Source organism: Diceros bicornis, chromosome 21, assembly GCF_020826845.1.
Source record: "Diceros bicornis minor isolate mBicDic1 chromosome 21, mDicBic1.mat.cur, whole genome shotgun sequence".
NCBI lineage: Eukaryota > Metazoa > Chordata > Mammalia > Perissodactyla > Rhinocerotidae > Diceros > Diceros bicornis.
Window position 1 is genome coordinate 56613583 of NC_080760.1, and position 23797 is coordinate 56637379.

Sequence of the window (23797 nt, forward strand, 5' to 3'; positions counted from 1 at the left end):
GTCAGACGTCAGGGGAGCAACCGGCAGCACCAGAGACTGTGAAGAGGCTGGAAAGTTGCTCGTGGTCTGGGCACCCGTCACAAGGCAAGTGTGAAATTTAACTCAGCTGCATACGTGTAACTTGTACACTTTTCTGTAGGAACTTTACACTTCAATAAAAAGTTTACTTTAAAAAAGTAACACACAAGGGCCGGCCCCGTGGCTTAGCGGTTAAGTGCGCACACTCCACTACTGGCGGCCCGGGTTCGGATCCCAGGCGCGCACTGACTCACCGCTTCTCCGGCCATGCTAAGGCCGCGTCCCACATACAGCAACTAGAAGGATGTGCAACTGTGACAGACAACTATCTACTGGGGCTTTGGGGGGAAAAAGGAGGAGGATTGGCAATAGATGTTAGCTCAGAGCCGGTCTTCCTCAGCAAAAAGAGGAGGATTGGCATGGATGTTAGCTCAGGGCTGATCTTCCTCACAAAAAAAAAAAAAAAAGTAACAAACAGAGAAAAATTTGAAAACATTTATAACAGACAAGGAAGTTAATTTTCATAATATGTAAAGAGCTCCTATAATTCAAAAAGAAACAAAAACACTATACAGAAATAAACAACGCTTTTGAATAGGCAACTCATAAAAGAAAAAGTGCAAATAATAACTATGAAATGATGCTTACTATAATTAATAACAAAGAATGCAAATTAAAACAAATTAGAATTGTCTTGTCAATCAATTGGCAAGAGGTTGGAGAACTAGTCTGCCTTGTATCCACTGGGCTCATCTATGCCGGAGAGCAATTGAGAAATACAATCATTTTTACCATAAGCCCAAATGTCCGTGTACGGACCAGGTAAATAAATTGTGGTACTTCCATGTAATGGAATATTTAGTACCCATCAAAAAGCACGAGGGGGCCGGCCCCGTGGCTTAGCGGTTGGGTGCGTGCGCTCCGCTGCTGGCGGCCAGAGTTCGGATCCCGGGCGCGCACCAATGCGCCACTTCTCCAGCCGTGCTGGGGCCGCGTCCCACATGCAGCGGCTGGAGGGATGTGCAACTATGACATACAACTATCTACTGGGGCTTTGGGGGGAAAAAGAAAGAAAGAAAGAAAAAAAATTTAAAAAAAAAAAAAAAAAAAGCACGAGGGTGCCAAGACCATTCAATGGGGAAAGAATAAGCTTTACAACTATAATCAAAACAGTGCTGGGACAACTGGAGATCCACATGCAAAAGAATGAAGCTGGGCCTCTACCTCAGGCCATACTCAAAAATTAATTCAAACCAGATCAAAGACCTAAATGTAAGAGCTTAAACTACAAAACTCTTGGAAGAAAACGTAAGTGTAAATCTTCATGACTTTGGAATAAACAATAGCTTCTTAGACATGACACCAAAAACACAAGCAACCAAGAAAAAAAATAGATAAATTAGACTCATCATAATTAAAAACTTTACTGCTACAAAGGACACCATCAAGACAGTAGAACAGGGACCAGCCCGGTGGCATAGCGGTTAAGTGCGCGCGCTCCACTTTGGTGGCCTGAGCTTCATGGGTTGGGATCCCGGACGTGGACCTACACACCACTTATCAAGCCATGCTGTGGCAGGTGTCCCACATATAAAAGTAGAGGAAAATGGGCACGGATGTTAGCCGGGGGCCAATATTTCTCAGCAAAAAGAGGAGGACTGGCAACAGATGTTAGCTCGGGGCTGATCTTCCTCACCAAAAAAAAAAAGAAAGAAAGAAAGTAGAACAACAACCCATAGAATTAGAGAACATTTTTGCAAATCACCTATCTGATAAGGGAGTTGTATCTAGAATACATAAAGAATGCTTACAGCTCAATAATAAATAGATAAAAACCCAATTTAAAAATGGACAAAGGATCTAGAGAGACATTTCTGAAAAGACATACAAACGACCAATAGGCACATGAAAAGGTGCTCAACATCATCAGCCATCAGGAAATGCAAATCAAAATCACAATGAGATGCCACTTCACACCCACTAGAACTGGGTGCCTACAATCAAAAAGGCAGATAATAATAAGTGTTGGTGAGAATGTGAAGGAACCGGAACCCTCATACACTGCTCATGGCAATGTAGAATGCTGCAGCTGCTTTGGAAAACAATCTGGCAGTTCAAAGAGTTAACTATAGAATTACCCATGATCCAGCAGTTCCACTCCTTGGTATATACCCAGGAGAGATGAAAACACATGTCCACACAGAAATTTGCATGCAATGTTCATAGCAGCATTATCCACAATAGCCAAATGATGGAAACCACCCAAATGTCCATTAACTGTCACCAGGATAAACAAATGTGGTCCATCCATACCATGGAATATTATTCCACCCTAAAAAGGAATGCAGTACTGACACACGCTACAACATGGATGAAGCTTGACAACACGATGCTAAGTGAAAGAAGCCAGACACAAATTTGTATGATTCCATTTATATGAAATGTCCAATAGAGGCAAATCCACAGAGACTAAAAGTAGATCAGTGTTTGCCAGGGGCTGGGTGATGTAAATGTTCTGAAGTTGATTGTGGCGATGGTTTCACAAGTCTATTAATATGCTCAAAACCATTGAATTCTTTCTCTCTCTCTCACACACACACACACACACATACACACAAGCTGTGGTCACCCCAGCCAGCGAGACTGGGGGCCAGAAGGGTGACATCCACCATTGTTCTCTATGTACTTCCATGGTGCTGGGTCATTTTGTTTTGGAGCTCGGTTTACTTTTGACAGAAATACAGACCAAAACTCCTCTCCAAAGAGCCCCAAATAACTGCCAGCCTCCCCTCCTGCCAGCTGAGCTCTGGCCACCAAAGGAGATGCCCCACGCTATCACCTGCTCGCCCATGCAAGCACCCTGCAAACACTGGCTGAGGGCCTGGGGCAGGTCCCAGGGATAACCACAGATAACCACAAGCAGAGTCTAGGACAGGAGAGGTGGGACACGTGAGCAGGGTGCCAGGCATGATGGCTCTGGGCAGGCCCAGGGCCTCCAGAGAGGTGGGGAAGCCCCTCCAGCTGAGTCTTGAAGAAAGCACAGGACGCTGCTCGGCACACGCCCTGCAGACAACCTGACACTCCCCAGGCCTCTCTGCAGCCCCACCTTCTCCCCAGAATGCAGGTCTCCCCGGTGGCTGCCTCCTGCAGGCTCCTTACCCCAGCCCCCTGCCTGGAGGCCCTGCCCCACACTCACCCACCCAGTCACCAACGGTACTCACCTCTGCCCCCTCACACCCACTGCCCCCTCCAGGACCACTGAAGCAGCCTTGTCAGCGCCCCCGAGCCCTACCCTCCACACTGTTGCCACTCTGCTCTAAGCCCTGACGGAACAACCTTGGGTCTCTACCCCGGCTGCCCAGGCCCTCCTGGATGGCCCCACTCCCCACTCCCTGCCCTGCACCTTGTGCCCTGACCCCGCGGACAAGCCTCCAGCTCTATGCACACAGCACCACCTGGGGGGCTGGGGCTGCTCCCTTTGTCACCAAACCCCCTCACTTTCATTCACCTGTATCACCTCAACTCTCCCCCCACTCCAAACCCTTCCCTGACTTCCCACACCTGACCACAGGCCTCTCCAGGCTCCCCTGGCATAGCAAGTGGTCCAGCCTCTGTGAGCTGTCGCAGGCCGGGTTCTGGGGACCCAGGAGTCAGGACACCCCCTTGCAGCTGGGCTGGCTGGCTGGCTGTAAGCCACTAGCCCATACAGCCCCTCAGCACGGGAGGCCCCTCTCATGGGGCACCCAGAGCTCTCCTGCTACAGGACCCAGTGGCCTCAGCCCCATAGGAATCTGCCCTGGAGAGAGAGCAGGGAGGATGGGGAGGGGCAACAGGCTCAGGCAGACACGAAATTGAGAATGTTCTGGGAGGAGCAGTGACCGTCCAGGGAGGACTGGGGATTTCCAGGGGGAGAGCTGGGGAATGCCGTGTCCAGGGTAAGGCCTGAGGTGTTGTGGGGTTGGGGTGGGGGTGAAGGCCACTGGGGTGAGGGGCTAAGAGGCTGGACTTTAGAGAGGCAGATGGGGAAGGTGCATCTTGTAAGTAAGAGTGGGGTGAGGGTGGCTGCCAGTGTGGGAAAGAGGCCAGGAGGCAGAAGCCAGAGCCCTTCACGGTCCCAGTGATGGACCGGGAGTGGGTGTGCAGGACCCGGCAGGGGTCCCTGAGGACAGAGCCGGCTAGTGCTGTGCTGGGCCCCAAGAGAGGGGCACTCCCACCTTCTCCCCACCCTGAGGCCCCTGCAGTCACTGGCTGGCTGACATCAGGTGCCATGCCCTCCCCTCCTCACTGGGGGCAGCCCTCCACCTCCAGGGACAGGATGAGTCAGGGCCTCAGGCCTCTAGGAGGTCCAAGAGGCTCACAATGGTCAGGCCTACGGTCCATAGCCTGGCTACCTCTGGTCTCCTCTAGGCCACACCTGGGCCTTGGGGGTGGCTCTGGCCTGACCACAGGTACCAGCCCAGCCCCTCACCCATTCCCTTGGCTCAAGCCAGGAGCTGAGGAGATGCAGGAGTGCCTGGTACACCCCAGAAGCTCTCCCTCCTCCAGGCCCTGCACAGGGAGCCGCCAGCACCCACTCTCCTGCCTAGCAACTCTTAGCCGCCCTCGGGCCAGGGCCACACACGAGGGGGAGCTGCACCATGGCACTGGCAAGTCCCCTTCAGGCAGGTGCCCCAGCACCCACAGGCAGGAACCAGGCAAGAGTCATTCACTGCCCTCTCACCAGCCTCCACCCGCCAAGCCCAGGAGGCAGGCATGGACCAAGCCAGCCCAGTGTCCAACACCAACCCTGGCATCCAGGGAAGCTGGGTAGAGAGGGCACTGAGACGGGAAACCCCCAGGGACCCATCAGACTCACTCCTGGGAGGTAGACCTCTCCCCAGGAAGTAGAGGGAACATAGCTCCTCAGGACAGGAAGCTTCAGCTTGATGCCAGGGATGGGCTCTGGACCCACACATGGCCCTGTGACCTGATCAGACCAAGGAGAATTCTGGAACAAAGTACTATTTATTCTGGGTAGTTGTCCCCACTTTAAACAGAGTGACCAGTTCATAAACAGTTCCATCCTGGGGTTTGCCAGGAGAGCTGTGGCCCAGGTGGGCAGCTGCTTCCCTGCACTGGACCTGTCCAGGTGGACCTTCCAAGGCCGGGCCAGCCGTGCAGAGCATGAGCAGCAGGCTGGTCCTCTCCAGACGTACCCTCTCTCCCTGCGGGGGCAGTGGTCAGGCTTGAGAGCTCATTGTCACAGGAGTCTCTACCTGGCCCAAGTGAACTGGTTACAGAGGCAAAGGGAGTGACCACAGCATTGGCGAGGAGAACCAAAAAGCACATCCACCCTGCCTGGGACCCAATGAAAGCTGTAAGCGGACAACTGCCTGGCAGAGACAAGCCCTGGGCCGCAGGAAACCTCCCCATCCTGGGTGAGAGGAGTGGGTGGGGAGAGGGGCTGCCCCTCCCGGGCTCTAGGCTCCTCCCCAACAGGGCCTCTCTCCCTGAGCTGCCCTTGGGGGCAGAGCCAGCAGAACCAGCCATGTGGAGCTGGAACCTGCTCTGGTCGGTTCTGCCCAGGGCCCCCACCTCAACCCTCTCTGGCAGCTCACTCCCAGGCCCCTAAGCCTCTGTGGGCCGGGAGCCAGGGCTGCGTCCACACTCACTCAGAGCTGGGCAACCCAGGCAGCGGGGCTGCAGGGTGGCTGACAGCAGTGAGGGCCTGGGTCCAGAGGCCCCGGGGGGCATGGAGCAGGACAAGGGGACTCCTCTAAAGAGGAAGAGGAGGCTGCCCTGACTTTCCCAGCCCACAGCTGCCCTCCAGGGGACAGAGAGGGGGTGTGACGGGGGTCCGTGCCAAGGAAGGGCGCCAGCCTAGGCCTTCGCCAGTTTGGGGAGGTGAGGAGAGGCGACAACTATGCGACCCACTGCCAGGCCGTGGCAGCCGCCCCGGAACCACGGGAGAGGCACCCAGCTGAGGGGCAAGGGACAGCTCAGCCTTGACCCACGTGTCTGCTGGGCACAGACTCGGCACACTGGATACCGGCCCGGACAAGCCCCCGCCGGCGGCGCGGCCCACCCCACCTACCCGCGCCGCGGGATGCCCTATTAAGGGCATGACAGCGGGGGCTCCACCGAGCGCGCCTGCCTCTTCCCTGGGCGCCGGCGGCTGCCGGGTCGGGCGAGGCAGGCGGGGAACTGGGCTCTGTCAGGGCCGCGATGGGGACGGCCACCGCGGACCAAGTGTCAGAGGCGGGCTGTCAGGCTGGAGGACGTGCCAGGGCCCGGCCGGACGGCAGGTCGCCCGCAAGGTGGGCGGGGGCGGCGGCGCCTACCTTTGTATTTCTCCCGCACCTCCTCGTAGGCCTGGATAAAGTCCCGTTCGTCGGGCAGCGGGCCGGACGGCAGCGGCGCAGCCATGCCGGCGGGCGCAGGACACGGCGGGGCGCTGCGGCGCAGAGCCGGCCTGCAGCCCCCGGCGGCCACTCTGTCCCTGCGGCCGCGCGCGCCGCGCCGCTTAAAGGGGCCGCCCCCGCCCCGCCCCCGCACCCAGGATGCCCCACGGGCGGGGCGGGGCCGGGGTGCGGGGCCCAGGGGAGCCTGCGGCTCGGAGTCTGGTCCCACGCGCGTCCCAACGGGCGCACACCCTTTCCCGCTCCCGACCAGGTCGCGGGCCCGCCCACCGCCTGAATTCCCCTTCCCGGGCTCCCAGCGCCGCAGCGGCCCCCTCCCTCACCAGCCCCCACCTCTCTGGCGACCCTGCCAGATCCAGCGACCACACCTGGCCGCCCCCGGCACGCCCCTTCCCTCCCTCTGCTGCCTCCGCCGCTACTTAGAATCCTCCGTTGCAACGCCAGAGTTAGAGTTGGTGTCTGCAATATAAAAAGACCCCTTGAAACACAAAAAAATTTTAACTACCTATAAAGGGCTGAAATAGAGATTTACAGGCGAAAAAAATGCTTGGTAAAAATAAAATACAAATTCTTTTCCATCCATCAGATTGGCAAAGCCCCCAACTCCCAGCGATGACAAATGTCCTCCTTTCTGGAACATCCCTGGCAACATTCTTCTCTAGCCTTAAATGCTGCAGACCCTGTGACCAGAAGCCCACTCCTAGGAATCAGTCCTAAGAAAGTTGTCAGGCGCTGGAACAAAGGCATGCCAGGGGGCGCTGGCTGCAGGTGGCTCATGGCAGTGAGAGCTGCGGACCGCCACCCAGGGCAGGGGCTGATGCTGAGGAAGGTCCAGGCGTGCGGAAGGACGTTCACGATTCACTTTCATGTGGGTAAAAAAGGACCTCGTTCCTTGTGATAGGTGAATGAGACTGGCAGCTCATGCACCACCAGGATACTAGTCCCCGGGGTGGGGGCGGCCCTGCTCCTCTGCATTTTCACAAGCTTTTGCTTGTGCTTCCACCCACAAATGTCCTTGCTGACTGCAGCACCATCCTCGCTCAGCAGCTGGCTTCCAGGCCTCTCCCCACATGCCTTGGTCCACCCTCCCCACCTTCTGCAGGGGCCAGCCCTGCCCTCCAGAGGCCTAATCATTACCAGTCCTAGTGGCGTAATGGGATTGGTACTCCACAGCATGTGCGTGGAGACCCTCAACTGGCTCCTCCCTTTCCCAGCACATCCTGCCTTATGGCCTCCAGGCCTAGGTCACCCACTTCTCAAAGGAAGGGGCCGCTGTCCAGCTGCCAGCCCTACAATGTGGAGAGCCTCTCGCTGGGCCTTTCCTGTCCTCCTCCCCAGAACAGCAGCTACTAGAGGGCAAGGCCAGACCCTGGCTCAGGAAGGGGCTGGGGCTCTCCTGTCCTGCTCCTACACGCTTCCACCCACACCCAGTGGTGGCAGCCAAGACCAGGGGGCTTGGAAGGCAGCTCTGCCCCAGGAGCCCAAGAAAGTCATCATGGCATCTGGGCACTGGACCCTTGTCATGAGGCCAATGATGGCGCAACCCCAGCAACCCCAACCTCAGGCCTCATGCAGCTGACTAGGTGGGGCCAGCAGGTGGCGCTCTGCTATCTGCACTAGAGGCCCTCTTTGACCTGCAGATCACTCTCAGGTCTCTCATCCCAGTCCTAACACCTGCACTTCACGCACAGCAGGTATTCAGTCAACAAGCAAGTGGTTATGAATTGGACAGACAAGGCCATTCAGTGTTACCTGCAATGCGGATGACTGCCCGCTCGGCAGGGTCCAAGACACTCCCATTGCCCCCAGAGCCACCTCCACTTCGCCGGCTCCACTGCGTTTTCCCCAGGTTCCAGGGCAGTGTGTCCCCAGGGCTGGGTGAGCCACTGCCTCCGTTGGAGCCATCCTCAGCCACTGCCCACACCTCGTGGTCCTCGCCTGACATGGCCTCCTGGAGAGGGAGCAGGAGGGGGTCACACCTCTGTGGGGGGGATACTGCACACTGACCCACCCCCTTCTTAACCTAGACATTGACGTCATCCCATCCACCTTATCACCTGGACACTGACACCCATACCCCTCCTATGTCCTGCCTCATCCACATACTGACCCTCTCCCCCCATGCACAACTGGCTTCCCCCCTCCAGCTCATCCCTCAGACACCACACAGTGACCCCCACTCCCAGATACTGACCTCATTCTCTCCAGTCTATCACCAGGACATTGACTGCCCCCCCCAACACTGACTGCCACTCCCCTCTCTTAGTCACCCAAACACTGACCTCTCCACACTGTCACCCAGGGGTTCACCCCCTCAGAGGACATTGACTCCACCCTCCACCGTCTACCCTGTCAAACAGGAGGAGAGGGAGCGATTATCTTCACTTGGACACTGCCGCCCCACTCCACCCCATCACTCAGACACTGGCCTCCACCCCCTCCATCCCAAACCTGGACCCTGTCTCCTCTAATCCTTTCATCAGCAAGCCAGGCCATGAGGAAACACTGATCTCCACCCCTCTCCCCACTCGGACGTCAGAGAAGTACCCTGACCCCATCCCTGGACTCTGGCGCTCCACCTACAAGCTGTCTCAGCTTCTAGGACCCCCATCGCTCTACCCAGTTCTAGCCCTGCGCAGTCCCACCTTGCTCTCTGCAGTGAAGGCCTATAAATAACTGGAGCCGCAGCGGCGGGGGCCGCGGGAGCTCGGCTGTGGCGAGGCTGGGAGGGAGCCTGGGCGCCCCTCCAGTAGCCCACCCTGCGTGGCACGCACACCCGCACACCCACGCGTGCACACTCCTCAGCTCTCCGTCCCCAAGAACGCTGGCATGCAGGAGGTGAATGGGGCTCTGTCCCGACGGGGGTGGGGTGGCGTGGGGGCACAATGTGGGCTCCGTGCCTCCGCCCTCAGGCTAAGGGCTGGGGAGGAGACAGCAGGCACCGAGCTGGGGGGCCACCCCACCCCGCCTCACACAGGCTCCTGCACCGGCCGCCTCCGCTCCAGCACCCCGCCGGGGGCCCTCCGGCAGCCGCGCCTCCCCAGCAGCCTTTCCTGCCCACACCCCGGGCACCGCCCGTCCAGTTCCGCAGTCTCGGGCGCGCAGAGGTGGTGCCCTCCCGAAGGAGGATGGCTGCAGCCCGCGACGCAGCCTCTAGTTCCGGGACTCCTGCGGCAGGAGCCCCCCACCGGCGGCTTCCGCACGCTGCGCGCCTCTCCGTCCCGGCCTGGGTCTTACGTGCCTGGTGGCTCAGCTCGGTTCGGCCGCCGCAGCCACACTGCCGGAGCCGGGAGAGCTGCGGGTCGACGCGGGCGGGGCGAGCACGGAGCCCCGCCCCGGCCCCAAACTGAGCGCCGCCCGTGCGATCCGGGCGCCCGTGTGCGCGCGGGCCGGGGCTCCCCAGGCGGCTGGGCTAGAGCGCGAGTGAGGCTCGGCCCGGCACTGCCCCTCTGCGCGTACAAGGCGGGCCGGTCGGCAAGAAAACGTCGTTGCGGGAGCGTGCGTGACACCATGGCGACGTGGGGTCGCTCGGGTGCGCGCTGGGTCCCGCCTCGGCCGGCTGCCCAGGGCCGCCCCAGAGGCGCAGCGAACTCTGACCCCCGGCCCCGCCCCTAGCCGCGCCAGGTTCCTCGCCCGCCAAACAGAGGTCGGACCCGGAGCTCCAGCAGGCCCCTCCGCCTGGTTTCACGTACACGTTTATTCAAACGGCAGAGTCGCGCTCCGGAGAGGTCTGGCCGAGGCGGACGGTGTCGGGCCGGCCCACCCTCTTCCTGGGCTCTGCTGACCCCTGGTGGTTGGGCCGGCCCAGGCGGGGACCCAGCCCAGGCGGGGACACGGCTCCAGCCCTCCTCGTCCGCACTGCCGGCCCCTGCGCGACAGCAGGAGGCAGGGGCGCCCCCAGGGGCACCTCAGGCGGCCGAAGGGGCAGGAAGCCTGTGCGAAGCCGGGGAAACAGGAGGCCAGAGCCTGGGCCGAGGGGGCCCTCTAGGGTTAGGTGGCTGGGGAGTGGCCCAAGAGCCCAAAGGGTTCCCCGGAGGGAGACGGGGGCATGTGCTCGCACGTGATGAGGTGGGTGGGCAGCGCCTGGGTGTCGTGGAAGATGACGAAGATGCTGGGCTGGCGGAGGCAGTCCACCGCGCTGTCGTAGCGCAGGAGCACGTGGCCAGGGGCCCGCGGAGGGGGTGCCCGCAAGTCCTGGCGGCCCTGGCCGTAGTCGCCGGTCAGTACCCGCGCCACGAACACCGCCTTGTGGCCGTCAGCGTTGGGGGGCGAGTAGCGGTCCTGCACCGACAGGGAGGCGCGCTTGGCGAAGTATACGCCCTGCCCGTAGAGCGTGCCTGCGGGCGGGACGGGCGAGGGTCAGACTCGTCCGGGTCGGCAGAGCCCACGCCCCCGCGGGGCCCAGGCCTCACCGTTGCGGCCGCAGAAGCTGCGGTTGAAGCCATGCTCGCAGATGTCCGGGACGGCCTGCGCCGATGTGCCATGGTACAAGACCTGCTCGGCTGGGCGCCGCTCGCAGTGCTGCTCCAGGCGCTCCCGGTGCAGCTCGTACTGCTGCTGCAGCAGCGGGTTCGACACTCGCTCCACCTGCGGGGAGGCAGCGTCAGGGACAGGCTATTGGAAGACCCGACCTACCCCGGGCAGCCTGGACAGAGCTGAGCAGGAAATTAGGAGCCTTCTCCTGGAGGAGTTCAGGGTCTGGGGAGACCTCACAGCTCCAATCGTGCTCTGTCCAGCAGCAGACATTAGGTAGACGTTAGCCCCTCGATGGGCCCCGGAGTGGCACTGGAGGGCTTCCAGGGAGGCCTGCCCCCTCCAGGAAGTCTGATCTTTCCAGGGAGGCCTGCAGGTGGGCAAACCCAACCACTCACCAGAACTCAGCACCCACAGCCATGCCTCTGCAGAGGAAAGCTGAGCTGGGTGCCTACACAGCCCACAGGATTTCACTCCCAACATCAAGAGATGCCCCCGGGGCCCCTCAGTGCTGGGGAGACCCAGGTGACCAACCCAACAGACAGCAGTGGAGGAGCCAGCGCAGGGACTCACACAAAGCTTCCAAAGAATTCTAACTACTCTCTTCAGAGGGGTGCAAAAGAACTTTATATCCATAAAACAAGACTCGCTGCTGTGAAAAAGAAAATTAGAGAGTTCTTACAGTAAGAAGGAAATTGCTGAACTAAATCCAGAGAATAGGCCAAATAATAAGATGATGAAGATGCAGATAAGGAAGTGACTCAGAGTGCAGAGCTAAAGAAAAGAGATGGAAGCTGCGAGAGGACCGATGAGGGAGAGGGCGGCAGACAGAGGAGATCTAAGATCTGTGGAACAGGAACTCCACAAGACGATGACAGACAGGTGACAGGAGCAAGTGAGAGCACAGAGGAAGCTGTGCCCTAAGCTGAAGGTAGCATCTCCAGATGGAAAGGATCCATAAAATAGCAAGTAGGATGACAGGGCAAGACACATCCCTGGCACCTACCTGCCGGGAAAACGTCAACCTTCAAAGTGAAAGAAAGTATCCACACACACACACACACACACACACACACACACACACACACCCCAAAGTTGACACACGAATGGAAAAAGTCTCTCATTCTCACATTGGGCTTCTCAGCACCAATAGTGGATGCTAAAAGACCATAGAGGAATTTTTTTTTTAACTTTTTAAGAACATAACCTTTAAAGGGGAAAGAAAAAGAACAATGTCTTGCAAAGATCTGAAGGAAAACGTATTTTGATCCTGAACACTCTTTCCAGCCAAACTATTAATGGAGAGGACAAAATGAGGACATATTTAAGATATGCAAGAACCAGCTGTGCTTATTTGAGTTCACAGAAGTGTCTTAATAAACACATAGCAACTTTTGTTTGAAAAAAAAACTTTACACCAATATCAGATTATAGTTGCAAATTACCTCTAATTATAATAGGCAAAATAAATTTGAAAGTCCAAGATGTTTACTACCCACTCAAAGAGATACTTCTGCTAAACAGAAAAAGAATCCTTGCAGGAGGGTGATGACGGGGCACGAAGAGTAACCCAGCAGCCAAGTACAACACACAAAAAATAAAGTAAAAAATTTAAGAGCTATTAGTCCTTGAATTCTAGAATCTTCTCTTTCATGCAACATGGTTTTAATAACTAGGATTTCATTTCCTTGTTTCCTTTATGGTTCAATGGTAAATATTTTTTCATTAGCATTATACATCCATCAACCTATGGCTCACACGTGGAGCTTCTGTAACGATAGTTACGGAATAGAAGACAATGTTTGTTTGTCAACCTTGACGACATAATAAAAATAATGTCACTGACCAAACTGAGACGAAGAGGGAGGAGGAGGTGAAAGAGGGGGAAGGGATGCTCATTCTCCTCATCTTCCACGCAGGAAGGCAACAAACAGTCTCCAAAGTTGTTAAGTGAAAAAAAAAAAAAGACTCAAGTGTACCATCTAAAGTCACAAAGGTGCACACTAGAAGAATCAAGTGCACATAACTAGCAGAACGAGCCAGGAGAGTAAGGGACAGGAGTGCAGCATGTCCCTCTTCTCTCAAAGCACAGAAGTGACAGCTGCTAAGACCAGAAATGGAGGCAAGTACTTTATCCAAAGTTTCAGTGACCATCTCCAGGAAAGCGGTGGTGGCAGCTGACTGGGCCAGGTCTGGGGAAGGCCAGAGGTTCTGCAGTTCTGACCAGCTCCAGGTCGCTGATGCTGCTGGCCCACCCACAACTTCGTGCATCAAGAGTCAAGAGTGCCCGCCTGACCGCCCTGGCACCTCAAGCCCGGCTCTCCACTGTCCCTTCCTTCTGGCAGCCAGCCCTTTGCGATTCCTCTCTTCAGCCAAGAGCACTCAACCCTGCGCTCTGCTCCAGCTACTCCCCCCTCCTTCCTTCCATAACCCGCTCAATTTCAGACTTGTCCCTGCCCTCACCTCCCAGGCACTCTTTGTCCCCACCCCGCTCCAGCTGCAGGCACTGCCCCCAAATGCACCCGCCAGCAGAGCGGAGCAGCTTGGCAGAGCCGCCTCCTCAGTCCTTCCTTCTGGCCATGCAGACACTGTGGGCTTCACCACCCTCCAACCTCCCCCATTGCCTCCCTGGTCCCTCCTTCTCAGCCTCTTCTTCCTTCCTGCCCCGACAGGCAGGGGCTCCTGGAGCTCCCCCCAGTGGTTCCCAGACTTTTTCTGAAACATACCCATACTCAGAGTTGCCACATTTAGCAAGTAAAAATGGAGGAGGAGGCTGCCGCGCAGCAGTGAGCCCTCTTTTTACTGGAGCAGACCTCATGGGAGGCAGAAGAGCCCCCAGAACAGCAAAAGGTACATATCTGTGGCATGAGCAATCCTCACAGTAGCCATGAGATGGCATCACCACCCCATGCTCCAGACGAGAAAACTGGCGTGGAGAAGGTCACACTGCCCACGGTCGGTCAGCTAGCTGTAACTGGCAAAATGGGGACCCGTGCTCAAGCCAGTCAGGTCCTGCGGCCCCCCTAACCTCTGTGCCCTCTGTCTCCCCCACCAAGACTTTGTGAATGCCCTCCGGGCAGGGAACAGGCCTGGGGAGCCCTGGGGCTTCCCTGTCCCCCGACAGCTTCCAGTCTGCCCCATGCTGGGCAGCTCCTGGCCAGCTGACTCTGACATAGGCAAGAGTGACAGGCCACAGGCTCTGCAAGGTGAAAATGGTGCCATGAGCCCAGGAGGCCATGAGGCTGGCAGCACAGAGCATGGACTCACCCGGACAATGCGGGTCCTGCTGTGGGCAGCATCCAGGGTGTCATAGAAGGCCCGCACCACCTCCTGGAACTCCTTGCTCCTCTCAGCCAGACACTCCAGCCTGCCCAAGGGCCTCTTCAGCCTCTCCTCTGGCACTGACACACAGGGAAGAAGGGGTCCAGGCCACGTCTGGGGCACTGGTCCCTAATAGCTGGCCCACCCCACCCTCCCCCAGTCTGGGATGCAGACTCACAGGTGGGGCCTGAAGCTGCCAAGGGAAGGGCCAAACTCTGATCCACGGGGCCAGGCAGCAGTGCTGCTAAGTGGCGGGCTGCACGGGTGGGCTGGACCCCAAAGCCACGGAGAACGATACAGTCACCTCGAACAGAAACATTCACACCGTGGCACTGCTCCAGGCGGGCACGCAGCTCTGCGGGTAGCGTGTAGCCCTGGGGCCCCATCGTCTCCTCCCAGAGGTGCACCTCCAAGGCAGCCCCTAGTGCCTGCTCCAGTTCATCCATGTCCTGCTCAAAGGTCACATGCACCACCAGCTGGGCCTGGCCACCAGTCCCCCCACCCAGGAGCTCTGCTGCCTCCAACCGGGGTGGCTCCAGCAGGGAGAGGGCCAGGGCTCGCTGCAAAGCAGCAGCCTCCTCCTGCTCAGCCACCTGGCCTTGTGGCTCCAGTGACCGGTGGAGAGCCAGCTGCAGTGCGGCCTCCTCCTCCAGCTGCCCAGGAGCCCCAGTGCTGGCGGCCAGGGGCTCCTCCCCAGCCCTGGGTGCAGGCTCCTCCTCGAAGCACCCTGGAGTCGCCTCCTCATCTGGTTGCTCCTCCCCCAGCTCCAGGGGCAGCCAGTCCTCCCCCTCCAGGCCCTCCAGGGTGGCCAGCAGCTCTCGGACCTCCTCTAGGGGCAGGGAGAGGCACTGGGTCAGGGGTCAAGCCTAGCCAGGGTGGGGCTGAAAGATAGGACGAGTTTAGGAATGGGTGAAAGATGGAGAGAGGATGCAGGGTCATAAGAGAGGTGGGAGTACAGGGCAGGGCAGAGGCTGAGGTCAAGGAAGGGCCACAGGATGTGCTGCGGGTTCCCAGGGAGCCCTACCCAGGCCCACGTTCTCCTGGTCACCGCCTGTACTGTCTGGGGGCCACAGGGTGTGGGAGAGGCCAGGGAGGGCCTGGAGGGCCTCAGTGGGGTCCACCTGTCAGGAGAGAATGTCAGGGCCCACTGGGCACACACCCCTCCCAGGCCTCTGAGCAAGGGTGGAGGAGGTGCCTGGGGATGACGTGTGAGAAAGGGGAGGCGCAGGGGCGGGCTCCGTCTCTACCTCTCCAGGGTCTGTGTCCAGGGTGGCCCCAGCCAGACGCTCCGTCCCAAAGACACACTGGAACCGAGCCTCCAGCCCCTGAAGCAGGTGCTGCCCCTCTGGGCCTAGCAGGAACCTGGCGCTGCCCGGGTGCTTCAGGCTCAGCACGTGACAGCTAACGCTGCCCAGCAGACTCTGCAGAAACTCCTTGGCTGCCTGGCACGGAGCCAGGGCTCCACAGAGCTGTAGTACCATGGGGGGCAGCAGGCAGATTCGTGGGTTTAGGGCACAAGAAAGGCACCCAGAGCCCCCAGTGGGAGACGAGGCCAAAGGTGAGGAATTCTCAGGAGTAACTCACCCGAAAGCCAGTCACATCTGATCCTTCGAGTGGGAAAATGGCAACATCTCCCAGACCAGCAAGAAGGTCCTCATGATAGACTTGTATGAAGCGCATTGCTCCCGGCTCCATCGACAATACCATCTCTACCAGGCTCTCCTGCCCTGGCGACCCCACAGGCCCCAGGCCCACTGACCCTACCTGCTCCGGAGACCCCATGGTGATCTCAACTGAGCCCACTGGGCCTGGAGACCCCATAGACCCCAGGCTTACCAGTCCTGCCTCCTCTGGAGGCCCCGCAGTCCCCAGGCTCATGGGCCCCTCCTGTTCTGAAGTCCCCCGGGGCCCCAAGCTGACTGGCCTGGACTGCCCCAGAGACTCTATGGGACCTGTCCTTAGAGAGGCTCCTGGTTGCCCTGGTGCCTCCTCAGAGCCCAATGTCACAGTCCCTGCACCCTTCAGTGCCCTCTCTGGCCCTCCAGCCTCTGAGAGAGCATGATCAGTGGCCCCAGACCCCAACTCGGGCAGGTGGTCCCCTTCACTGGTGTCCTCGGCAAGCTCCTCAGGGTCCAGGACGTCATAGTGGGGGACAAGGCTCAGCTCTGAGCCCTGCAGCTGGTGGTCCTGCTGCAGCACCCGCTCGGCCACTTAGAGGAAGGGAGAGGACATAAGGCCCATCAGGGCTCCGAGGGGTAGAGAGGGGTGGGCCAGGTCCATCCAGCCCCACTCACCCTGCCAGTGCTGGAAGGACACCACGGTGCCCAGGCGCCCGGGCAGGCTGCGCAGGCCCGCCAGGGGGCCCCCGCCACTGCGGCGCTCATTCTCCAGGTACAGCTCCAGCAGCAGCAGGTCTGCGGGGGCGATGCCTCCCACCACACGCACCGCTCGGGCCTGGGGCACCCGGGCCAGGGATACCTCAGCCCCCTCCAGGCTCAGGGCCCGGGCCTGCTCCTCCAGGACACAGACTTCTGTGGGGAGGGTGCATGTCAGCACAGGGCATCTCCCTCAACAGGCACATCTGCCTCCACCTCGCCTCTCACCTGCCTCAGAGAGGGGCTTGGGCAGCTGGACCAGGGCCCGATCTGGCCGGGGACTGGCCAGGGCATGGCAGGGCTGCTCCAGGTGCCCTGTGGCACGCAGCAGGGCCTGGACATGCTGCTCCAGGCGCTGGGGTGCAGTGCCAGGGGGCAGTCCTTGGAGCAGCAGGCGTGCAGGGGCGCGTGGTGGGGCTGGCCGCAGGCTCAGCCGAGCACCATTAAGCGTGTGCTCCTCCTGGGCCAAGACCCTCGCTGCATCTGTGGGCAAGAGTGGAGTAGGGTGTCAGGGTCACGGCTGGTGGGGGCCCAGGCTGTCCCCTTCCATCGGCCCCTCACCTTCAGGCTTTCGAAAGGTAAGTACACCCCCGCGGCCAAGTCTCTGCCAACTCAACACAGGTCCTCCTCCAGAGCGACGGTGGTTCTCAAAGTAGAGCGTGAGCAGCTCATCGGGGATGTCGGGGGGCAGCCCGCTGAGCTCCACTGCCGCCCCCACCTCCACCTCTGCCATCGCTGTCGCAATGCTGGGGGCCGGATGGGGGTGGGGTTGAGGGGGGTAGAGTAGCAGCCCCACAGTCCCGCCCACCTCTCCCAGCCCCCTCTAGGCCCCTAGCACCCCCACTTCATCATAAGTGGTGCGCTCACCCAGCCATCTGGGCCGCTCTAGACCAGGCCTTCAGCCAGGACTTCCGTGCCTGCTCCACAGACAGAAATTTCCTGGGACAGGAAAACAAAAGTGAAACTGTTTGAGGGAAGGAGAGAGGGAGGGGCCTGCCATGCTGGGTCTGCATGGCTGCCACTCAGGTGCTTCCCCTCCTATTCACAGGCCCCTCCTGCAGAATTTCCAACCCCACCCCCCAGCACCTCAGCCTGCAGAGCCCCCAGCTGGGTAGGAGGTGTTGGCTCGGCCTACCCCTCAGTCCAGCTAACCAGCCCCATCTGTCCTACCCTAGCCCACTGGCTGGCAGGGTGGGGGAAGTGGCCCCTGGCGGTCTTCCACTCCCACTGGCCTCTCCCTGTGAATCTCAAAATGGCCAATAACCCTCCCTACTAAAGCCACCAGGGGGCTTGAGTCATTGTCCCCCACTCAAGGACCTCATGCCTCTGTGTTCCCCTCCCCCGCAGCATGAGCAGCTGGGGTTTCCAGGCCAGCCCCTAGCTGAGGCTGGCTCTCAGCTCTCCCCAGCAACCTTCCCACACCCCGCTCGTCACCCTTCATACCTAGCAGGCGACCAGGCTGTGAGTGCTGAGAGTGAGCAGCTCCTGCCCTTGACCTACAAGGGCTCTGGTCCCAGCACAGCCTTCCTCTCACCACCTCTGCTCCCTTCCTGTGGCTCTCCAATCTGTGCACCTGCCCAGTCTTCGCATCTTACATCAGCATCATTGTCTTGTCATCGTCGTCACAGCTAACCCCAGAAGCCTTGCTGCAGTGAATCCTCATCACAGAAGGGGAGACGGAGGCGCAGAGGGGCCCACAGCAGTGCTGGGCCTCACACCTTTACAGGCTGCAGCTTTACTCTCCGCACTCCCTCTTATCACCAAACACTCCCCCTTTGCCTGTGCTCCATTTGCTTCCAGCTTCTCAAAGAGCTGTGCCCACTGCTGGTCTCCATCTCCCACCACCCATTTACCCCTCAGCCTACCGAAACCCAGCCTCCATTCCTGCTGCTCCTCCAGAGGCCTGAGAACCTGCTCAGCCTGCACCTCCAGCCGCACACCCGTCACCTTGGCTGCCCGACTCTGGGCTGAGCCTCCATCGTCTATTGCCTAGATTGCTACACTAACCTCTAACTAATCTCCTTCTGCCAGTCCCGCCTACCCTCACTGTCCACCCTCAACAGAGAGAGCAGGGTGAGCCTTGTAAAGTAGTACCAATGGCTGCCACATCTCTGGCCATGGCAAAAGCCAAAGTCACTCACAGTAAAAGCCAAAGTGCTTTGGAGGGCCTGTCAGGCTCCACCAGTCCCCTCTCTGGTCCCATCCTCACTGCACTCCTCCATGCTCAGCTGGCTCCAGCCTCTTCCTCCAATGCGGCAGAGGACTCCCACCTCAGCACGCGTGCACTGGCCCTTCCCTCTGCCTGGACCGGCCATTCCCACAGTGCCATCTGGCCACCCCTCCCCGTGACCCCCCTTACCCAGTTCTTAGTGGCAGATTTAATTTGAACCTAAAAGTCCTTAAGGACCTTTGACTTGCACAGGCCCCTTCCAAGGCCCCAACCTCAATTTCATATTTCATTTTTAACTATTTTTCTTAAAGAGAGCCCTTCAAATTGTATGAGGTTCTAGTTCTACAAAACCTGAATCTGTCCCTGTCTGCTCTATATTTTCTCCTATCCTAGCACTTATCACCTTCTAACACCTTGTATAATTTACTTATTATGCCGATCCCTGCTGTGGATGGTCTGCCACAGGCAGAGGTACGCTGGAGCAGCTCACATCACGACCAGATTGCTAAATTTTCAGGAATTTTTGTGAGCCAGTTGTTAAACTCGTGGTAGCTTGAAATCAGCCACGATGGGAGTATTTACACCACGGGCACGCGCAAAAGATACAGACCAGCGCTTCCCCTCACTAAATCCAGTTGTTAAACATTGAACCAGCACACCATGGGCACAGGACAGAGCCTTTTCCGAACCACTGACAGGCCTGGGAAAGGCCAACCGTCCAAAAGCCAGGATAGCGCAGGAAGGTCCCTAGGCCCTAGGGGGAGAGGCGCAGCTGCAGGGATGGTCCCCAGCTGTGGCAGTCAGAGCTTCCTCAGGAGGACGGCTGAAGCCAAGGGAAGAAGTTAACTTGGTCTCCAGCCCTGGGGCATCTCTAAGCCTCAGCCCCTTAGCAATGAAACAGGGCTAAGAATGCCATCCTTACAGCTTGTGAAGATGTGAGGAAGACAAGGGTAGACAAAAAAGCTAGTAAGGGCCTGGAACAGCTGGTCTCAATGACTGATAGAGAGCATGCAGCAATTAAACGGTTAGGCCTCTTGATTTGGGATAGACTTGGATGAAAAGGGAAAGTGGTGTTTTAAGGCCAAGGAGGGATGGAGAATGCTTGGCAGCCTCAGCAAATCCCAGATTTACGAATAAATTTCTCAACGCTTTGAACCAAATTGACCAGGCTTGGCCTCTGCCTCCAGGAGTCCTCAGCCCCCATGGCCCAAGCCTACCCCTTGGCTAAGTGTGGGACGCGGGGTTCGGACTTAGGACTCGGAAAAGAGCCAAAAAGGCAGTCGCCGCTGGTAACGGCCACCCGGAACAGCCCCATATTCCCTGCGGAGCCCTGCCCGCGGCACACCCCCGCGCCGCCCCAGGCCCCGCCCCGCGCCGCCCCAGGCCCCGCCCCGCGCCGCCCCAGGCCCCGCCCCGCGCCGCCCCAGGCCCCGCCCCGCGCCGCCCCAGGCCCCGCCCCGCGCCGCCCCAGGCCCCGCCCCGCGCCGTCACAAGGCCCCGCTGCGTCTCCCGAGCCGCAGGCGCAGGCCCAGGCGAGCCGGCCGCCGAGCGGGCGCGGGCGCGGGCACGGGCGCAGCGGCCATCAACCGTGAGGCTGCTCAGCGGACACCGTGCGCACCGTCCTGCGGCGCCCCGCGCGTGGTGAGTCCCCGGCCCTAAGCCCAGCAGCGTGTCTACCCGCCCAGCCGCCCGGCCGGCCGCCCCCGCCCCGGCCCTGCGCGGCCGAGTAGCGCCGCCGTGGGTCCGTCGGTCGGTCCGGCCCGGGCGCGCGGCCCTCTCGGGGCCGGGGACGGCAGCGGGGGTGCGGGCAGCCGCAGCCTGGAGCGGAAGGGAGGGGGAGGCGCGCTGCGGCGGCGGTGGCAGCGGGACCCGCGGCCCCGAACGCCCCCCGACCGGGCGAGAAGGCCCACCCCGCCCTCGGTGCGGGTTCCGTGGCCGCCGCCCCCACCCGCCTCACCCCCACGCCTGCTTCGTTCTCCCCACGCCCTCTGGTCGCTTCCATCCCCCACACACCCCCGCACCCCGCTGTTCCTGGCGTACCCCACTGGCAGGCACCCCGGCGGCCGATCCAGGCCTGCTGCCCCCACCCCGGGATGAAGGCGCGGTCGGGCCCTGCTCTCGGAGAGGGTCACAGATGGCGTGGGGATTTCCTGGGATAGAAATACCCGCCGGCTCTGGCCCCTTAAAGCTGCTTAAAGGGCGGGATGCGAAGGGGAGGGTCCGAGCACACCCCCGCACCTCCCCGACTGCGCCCCCAGCCCTGACCCTGCAGGGGTGACAAGGCCCTTCCAGGACCTTCTGCGAAAGGACCGAAACCAAAAAATCCCGAGGCTGACAGAGTCATCCCCTCATCCATCCCCTCCTCCACCTTCGTGGTTCACCTAGAGGGGCCCCTTCTGAAGCCCCACACCCAGCCACCCGGTCCTGTCCTGGCCCCAAGGCTCGGGGCTCCAGATAGCCTGGGGGAAAGGTCATGAATCCCCCTCCTTCCGTCCTGGTTCCCGGCAGCAGGTGGGGCGCCCCAGGCTGGTTCCAGGGACATGTCACCACAGGGCTGTTCTCTCTCTCTCTCTTCTCTAGGGGGAGACCACAGAACCCGAGGCCATGCCCCATGAGAAGAGTTTCTTGGTGTCTGGGGACAGCTATCCTCCCCCCAACCCTGGATATCCTGGAGGGCCCCCACCGTCCATACCTCCGTATCCTGGGGCCCCTTACCCACAGCCCCCATTCCAGCCTTCCCCCTATGGCCAGCCAGGGTATCCCCAGGGCCCCAGCTCCTACCCCCAAGGGGGCTATCCTCAAAGCCCCTACCCCCAAGGGGGCTATCCTCAGGGGCCCTATCCCCAAGGGGGCTACCCTCAGGACCCCTACTCCCAAGGGGGCTACCCTCAGGCACCATATCCGCAGAGTCCCTTTCCCCCCAACCCCTACGGACAACCACAGGCCTTCCCAGTACAGGACCCTGACTGTGAGTAGTGGGGCAGGGGGAGGGCAGGGGCTCCGGGCGCCTGCAAGTGGCACTGACCCAGCCCGTTCTGCCCCTCAGCATCTCAGCATGGGAACTATCACGAGGAGGGACCCCCATCCTACTACGACAATCAGGACTTCCCTGCCACCAACTGGGATGACAAGAGTATCCGCCAGGCCTTCATCCGGAAGGTGGGCCGCAGGGGCTGGGGAGGGCAGGGGCAATGGCCCGGGGCGGGACTTTTAGCTGGCTCTGTCCCCAGGTGTTCCTGGTGCTGACCCTGCAGCTGTCTGTGACTCTCTCCACCGTGGCCGTGTTCACTTTCGTCCGGGAGGTGAAGGGCTTCGTCCGGCACAATGTCTGGACCTACTACGTCTCCTACGCCGTCTTCTTCATCTCCCTCATCGTCCTCAGCTGCTGTGGGGACTTCCGGCGAAAGCATCCCTGGAACCTCGTTGCACTGGTAACCCCAAAACCTGAGCCCCTGGCCCCCAGCTAGGGTCTTTGGAGCGACAGAGGGGGATGGGGGGGGAGCCAGCTCCCCATACCCAAGGCTCCGTCTCCCCACAGTCGATCCTGACCATCAGCCTGTCCTACATGGTGGGCATGATCGCCAGCTTCTACGACACCGAGGCAGTCATCATGGCCGTAGGCATTACCACGACCGTCTGCTTCACAGTGGTCATCTTCTCCATGCAGGTGAGGGGTCCCCCAAGGCAGGGCTGCTGGCCCTGGGGGCCCAGAGGGCTTCCAGGGCCTGGAACCCAGGGCCTCCTGTCTCTCCCTGCGCCCTCAGACCCGCTACGACTTTACCTCGTGCATGGGCGTGCTCCTGGTGAGCATGGTGGTACTGATCATCTTCGCCATCCTCTGCATCTTCATTCGGAACCGCATCCTGGAGATCGTGTACGCCTCGCTCGGTGCTCTGCTCTTCACCTGTGTGAGTGAGGGGGGTGGGCAGCTGGGGTGGGGATGGTGGGCAGGCCAGCTTGTCCCTCAACACTGCCATGCTGTCACCCTCAGTTCCTGGCAGTGGACACCCAGCTGCTGCTGGGGAACAAGCAGCTGTCCCTGAGCCCGGAGGAATATGTGTTTGCTGCGCTGAACCTGTACACGGACATCATCAACATCTTCCTGTACATCCTCACCATCATCGGCCGCGCCAAGGAGTAGCCCAAGCCCCTGCCGAGGACCAGGCAGTTCATGCGGGGCCCCGCTCAGGTGGCGTGGCTGGTCTGGATCCTGCGCTTGGCGTGGCAGTGCCATCTGTACCTCCCCTCTCTCGTCCCTGGGCACAGCCTGGGACAGAGGGAGCCCCCCTCCAATCCTCCTGTGTGTGTACACTGCAGATAACTTCTGTTTGGACCTGCTGTGGCCAGCATGGCCCCTTCTAGTTCTCCCGCCCCACCAAAGGGCAGCGGGGCCGGGTTTTCATGCCACCTCCTGCCCACTCACTGTTGCATGAGCCCCGTCTACCAGCCCACCCCAGGGTCTAGGGGGCAACACCAGGTCCCAGGGGAGAGAGATCGAGCCAAGAGGTGAGCGTGCACGTCTCCTGTCCCAACTCCCCTGCCTGGCATAGAGTATCTCCTTCCCCTCCTCACCCCCACCCCAGAGCACTGCCCTCTCGGGGGCCTGAGGGGTGAGGGTCTCGTCCCTGTGCTGAGCCCTGAGGGCAGAGAGGATGGGAATATTTCGGGGGAGGAGGATGCCTTCCTCTCATTTTGCTGTCTTTAAAATTCCAATAAAGGGGATCTTCTGCTCTCTGCGTTCTCCTCTGTCACTCTTTTTTCACGCTGCTTCTTCTGTGAGGTGGGGCGGGAGCTCCAGGCATCACCAGGTGATGGAGGGAGCAGGACCAGGCAGTGATGGTGGGGGTTAGCTTGTGGTGGAAGTTAATGACAGTAGCTAATTCTTTTCTATCCACACTTCCGCCTCCCTTGCAATCTTCCTAGCCGCGTCATAACGTATGTGCCAGGACTTCCAGCTGATGGATGGGGACCGAGGCTCCTGGAGGTAAAGCGTGGTGCCTGGGTCACATGATGGTAAGCAGCCTGGCTGTACCTACCACTCA

The 23797-nt window shown here is 59.8% G+C and overlaps 3 protein-coding genes across 6 annotated transcripts in view; 1 reads left to right on the forward strand and 2 right to left on the reverse strand.

Annotated features, from left to right (window-relative positions):
* Positions 1-9727, reverse strand: part of PLEC (plectin) — a 56916-nt gene extending 47189 nt beyond the window's left edge. Inside the window, exons 1-2 of one of the 3 annotated variants that reach the window (XM_058565118.1) lie at positions 9658-9727; positions 8169-8367 (exon numbers count right to left, since the gene is read on the reverse strand). In XM_058565118.1, coding sequence (XP_058421101.1) covers positions 8169-8361 — 193 coding nt within the window. In that variant the 5' untranslated portion in view covers positions 8362-8367; positions 9658-9727. Of the gene's footprint in view, positions 1-6338; positions 6439-8168; positions 8368-9657 lie in introns of those variants that run through there. The other 2 variants (XM_058565126.1, XM_058565122.1) reach the window with 2 other exon arrangements.
* A 336-nt stretch (positions 9728-10063) lies between these two features.
* PARP10 (poly(ADP-ribose) polymerase family member 10) lies at positions 10064-20110 on the reverse strand. Of its 2 annotated transcripts, XM_058565129.1 has the most exons (13): positions 19231-20110; positions 18029-19197; positions 17453-17524; positions 17147-17331; positions 16814-17068; positions 16505-16741; positions 15795-16420; positions 15458-15679; positions 15235-15331; positions 14389-15039; positions 14157-14290; positions 10829-11003; positions 10064-10753 (listed from the first exon to the last, which is right to left on the reverse strand). In XM_058565129.1, exons 3-13 carry the CDS (start codon positions 17458-17460, stop codon positions 10407-10409), a joined length of 2937 nt encoding a protein of 978 aa, XP_058421112.1. In that variant the 5' UTR covers positions 17461-17524; positions 18029-19197; positions 19231-20110; the 3' UTR covers positions 10064-10406. The 2 variants fall into 2 exon arrangements, with proteins under 2 accessions (XP_058421112.1, XP_058421111.1); XM_058565128.1 differs by having other exon boundaries at positions 17453-19197.
* A 181-nt stretch (positions 20111-20291) lies between these two features.
* GRINA (glutamate ionotropic receptor NMDA type subunit associated protein 1) lies at positions 20292-23487 on the forward strand. Its single transcript, XM_058565130.1, has 7 exons — positions 20292-20396; positions 21336-21723; positions 21802-21914; positions 21986-22186; positions 22294-22422; positions 22520-22663; positions 22747-23487. The coding sequence occupies exons 2-7, from the start codon at positions 21360-21362 to the stop codon at positions 22894-22896; spliced, it is 1101 nt and encodes a 366-aa protein (XP_058421113.1). The 5' UTR covers positions 20292-20396; positions 21336-21359; the 3' UTR covers positions 22897-23487.
* Positions 23488-23797: the final 310 nt, after the last annotated feature.

Coding starts and splice junctions, on each gene's coding strand:
- PARP10 (XM_058565128.1), bottom strand. CDS start 17,598: ATGCAGACCCAGCATGGCAGGCCCCTCCCTCTCTCCTTCCCTCAAACA. Junction 16,421..16,504: donor GTCCTTCCAGCACTGGCAGG/GTGAGTGGGGCT, acceptor CCTTCCTCTAAG/TGGCCGAGCGGGTGCTGCAG. Junction 15,332..15,457: donor TGGACACAGACCCTGGAGAG/GTAGAGACGGAG, acceptor CTCTCCTGACAG/GTGGACCCCACTGAGGCCCT.
- GRINA (XM_058565130.1), top strand. CDS start 21,360: ATGCCCCATGAGAAGAGTTTCTTGGTGTCTGGGGACAGCTATCCTCCC. Junction 21,724..21,801: donor CCCAGTACAGGACCCTGACT/GTGAGTAGTGGG, acceptor TCTGCCCCTCAG/CATCTCAGCATGGGAACTAT. Junction 22,423..22,519: donor TGGTCATCTTCTCCATGCAG/GTGAGGGGTCCC, acceptor CTGCGCCCTCAG/ACCCGCTACGACTTTACCTC.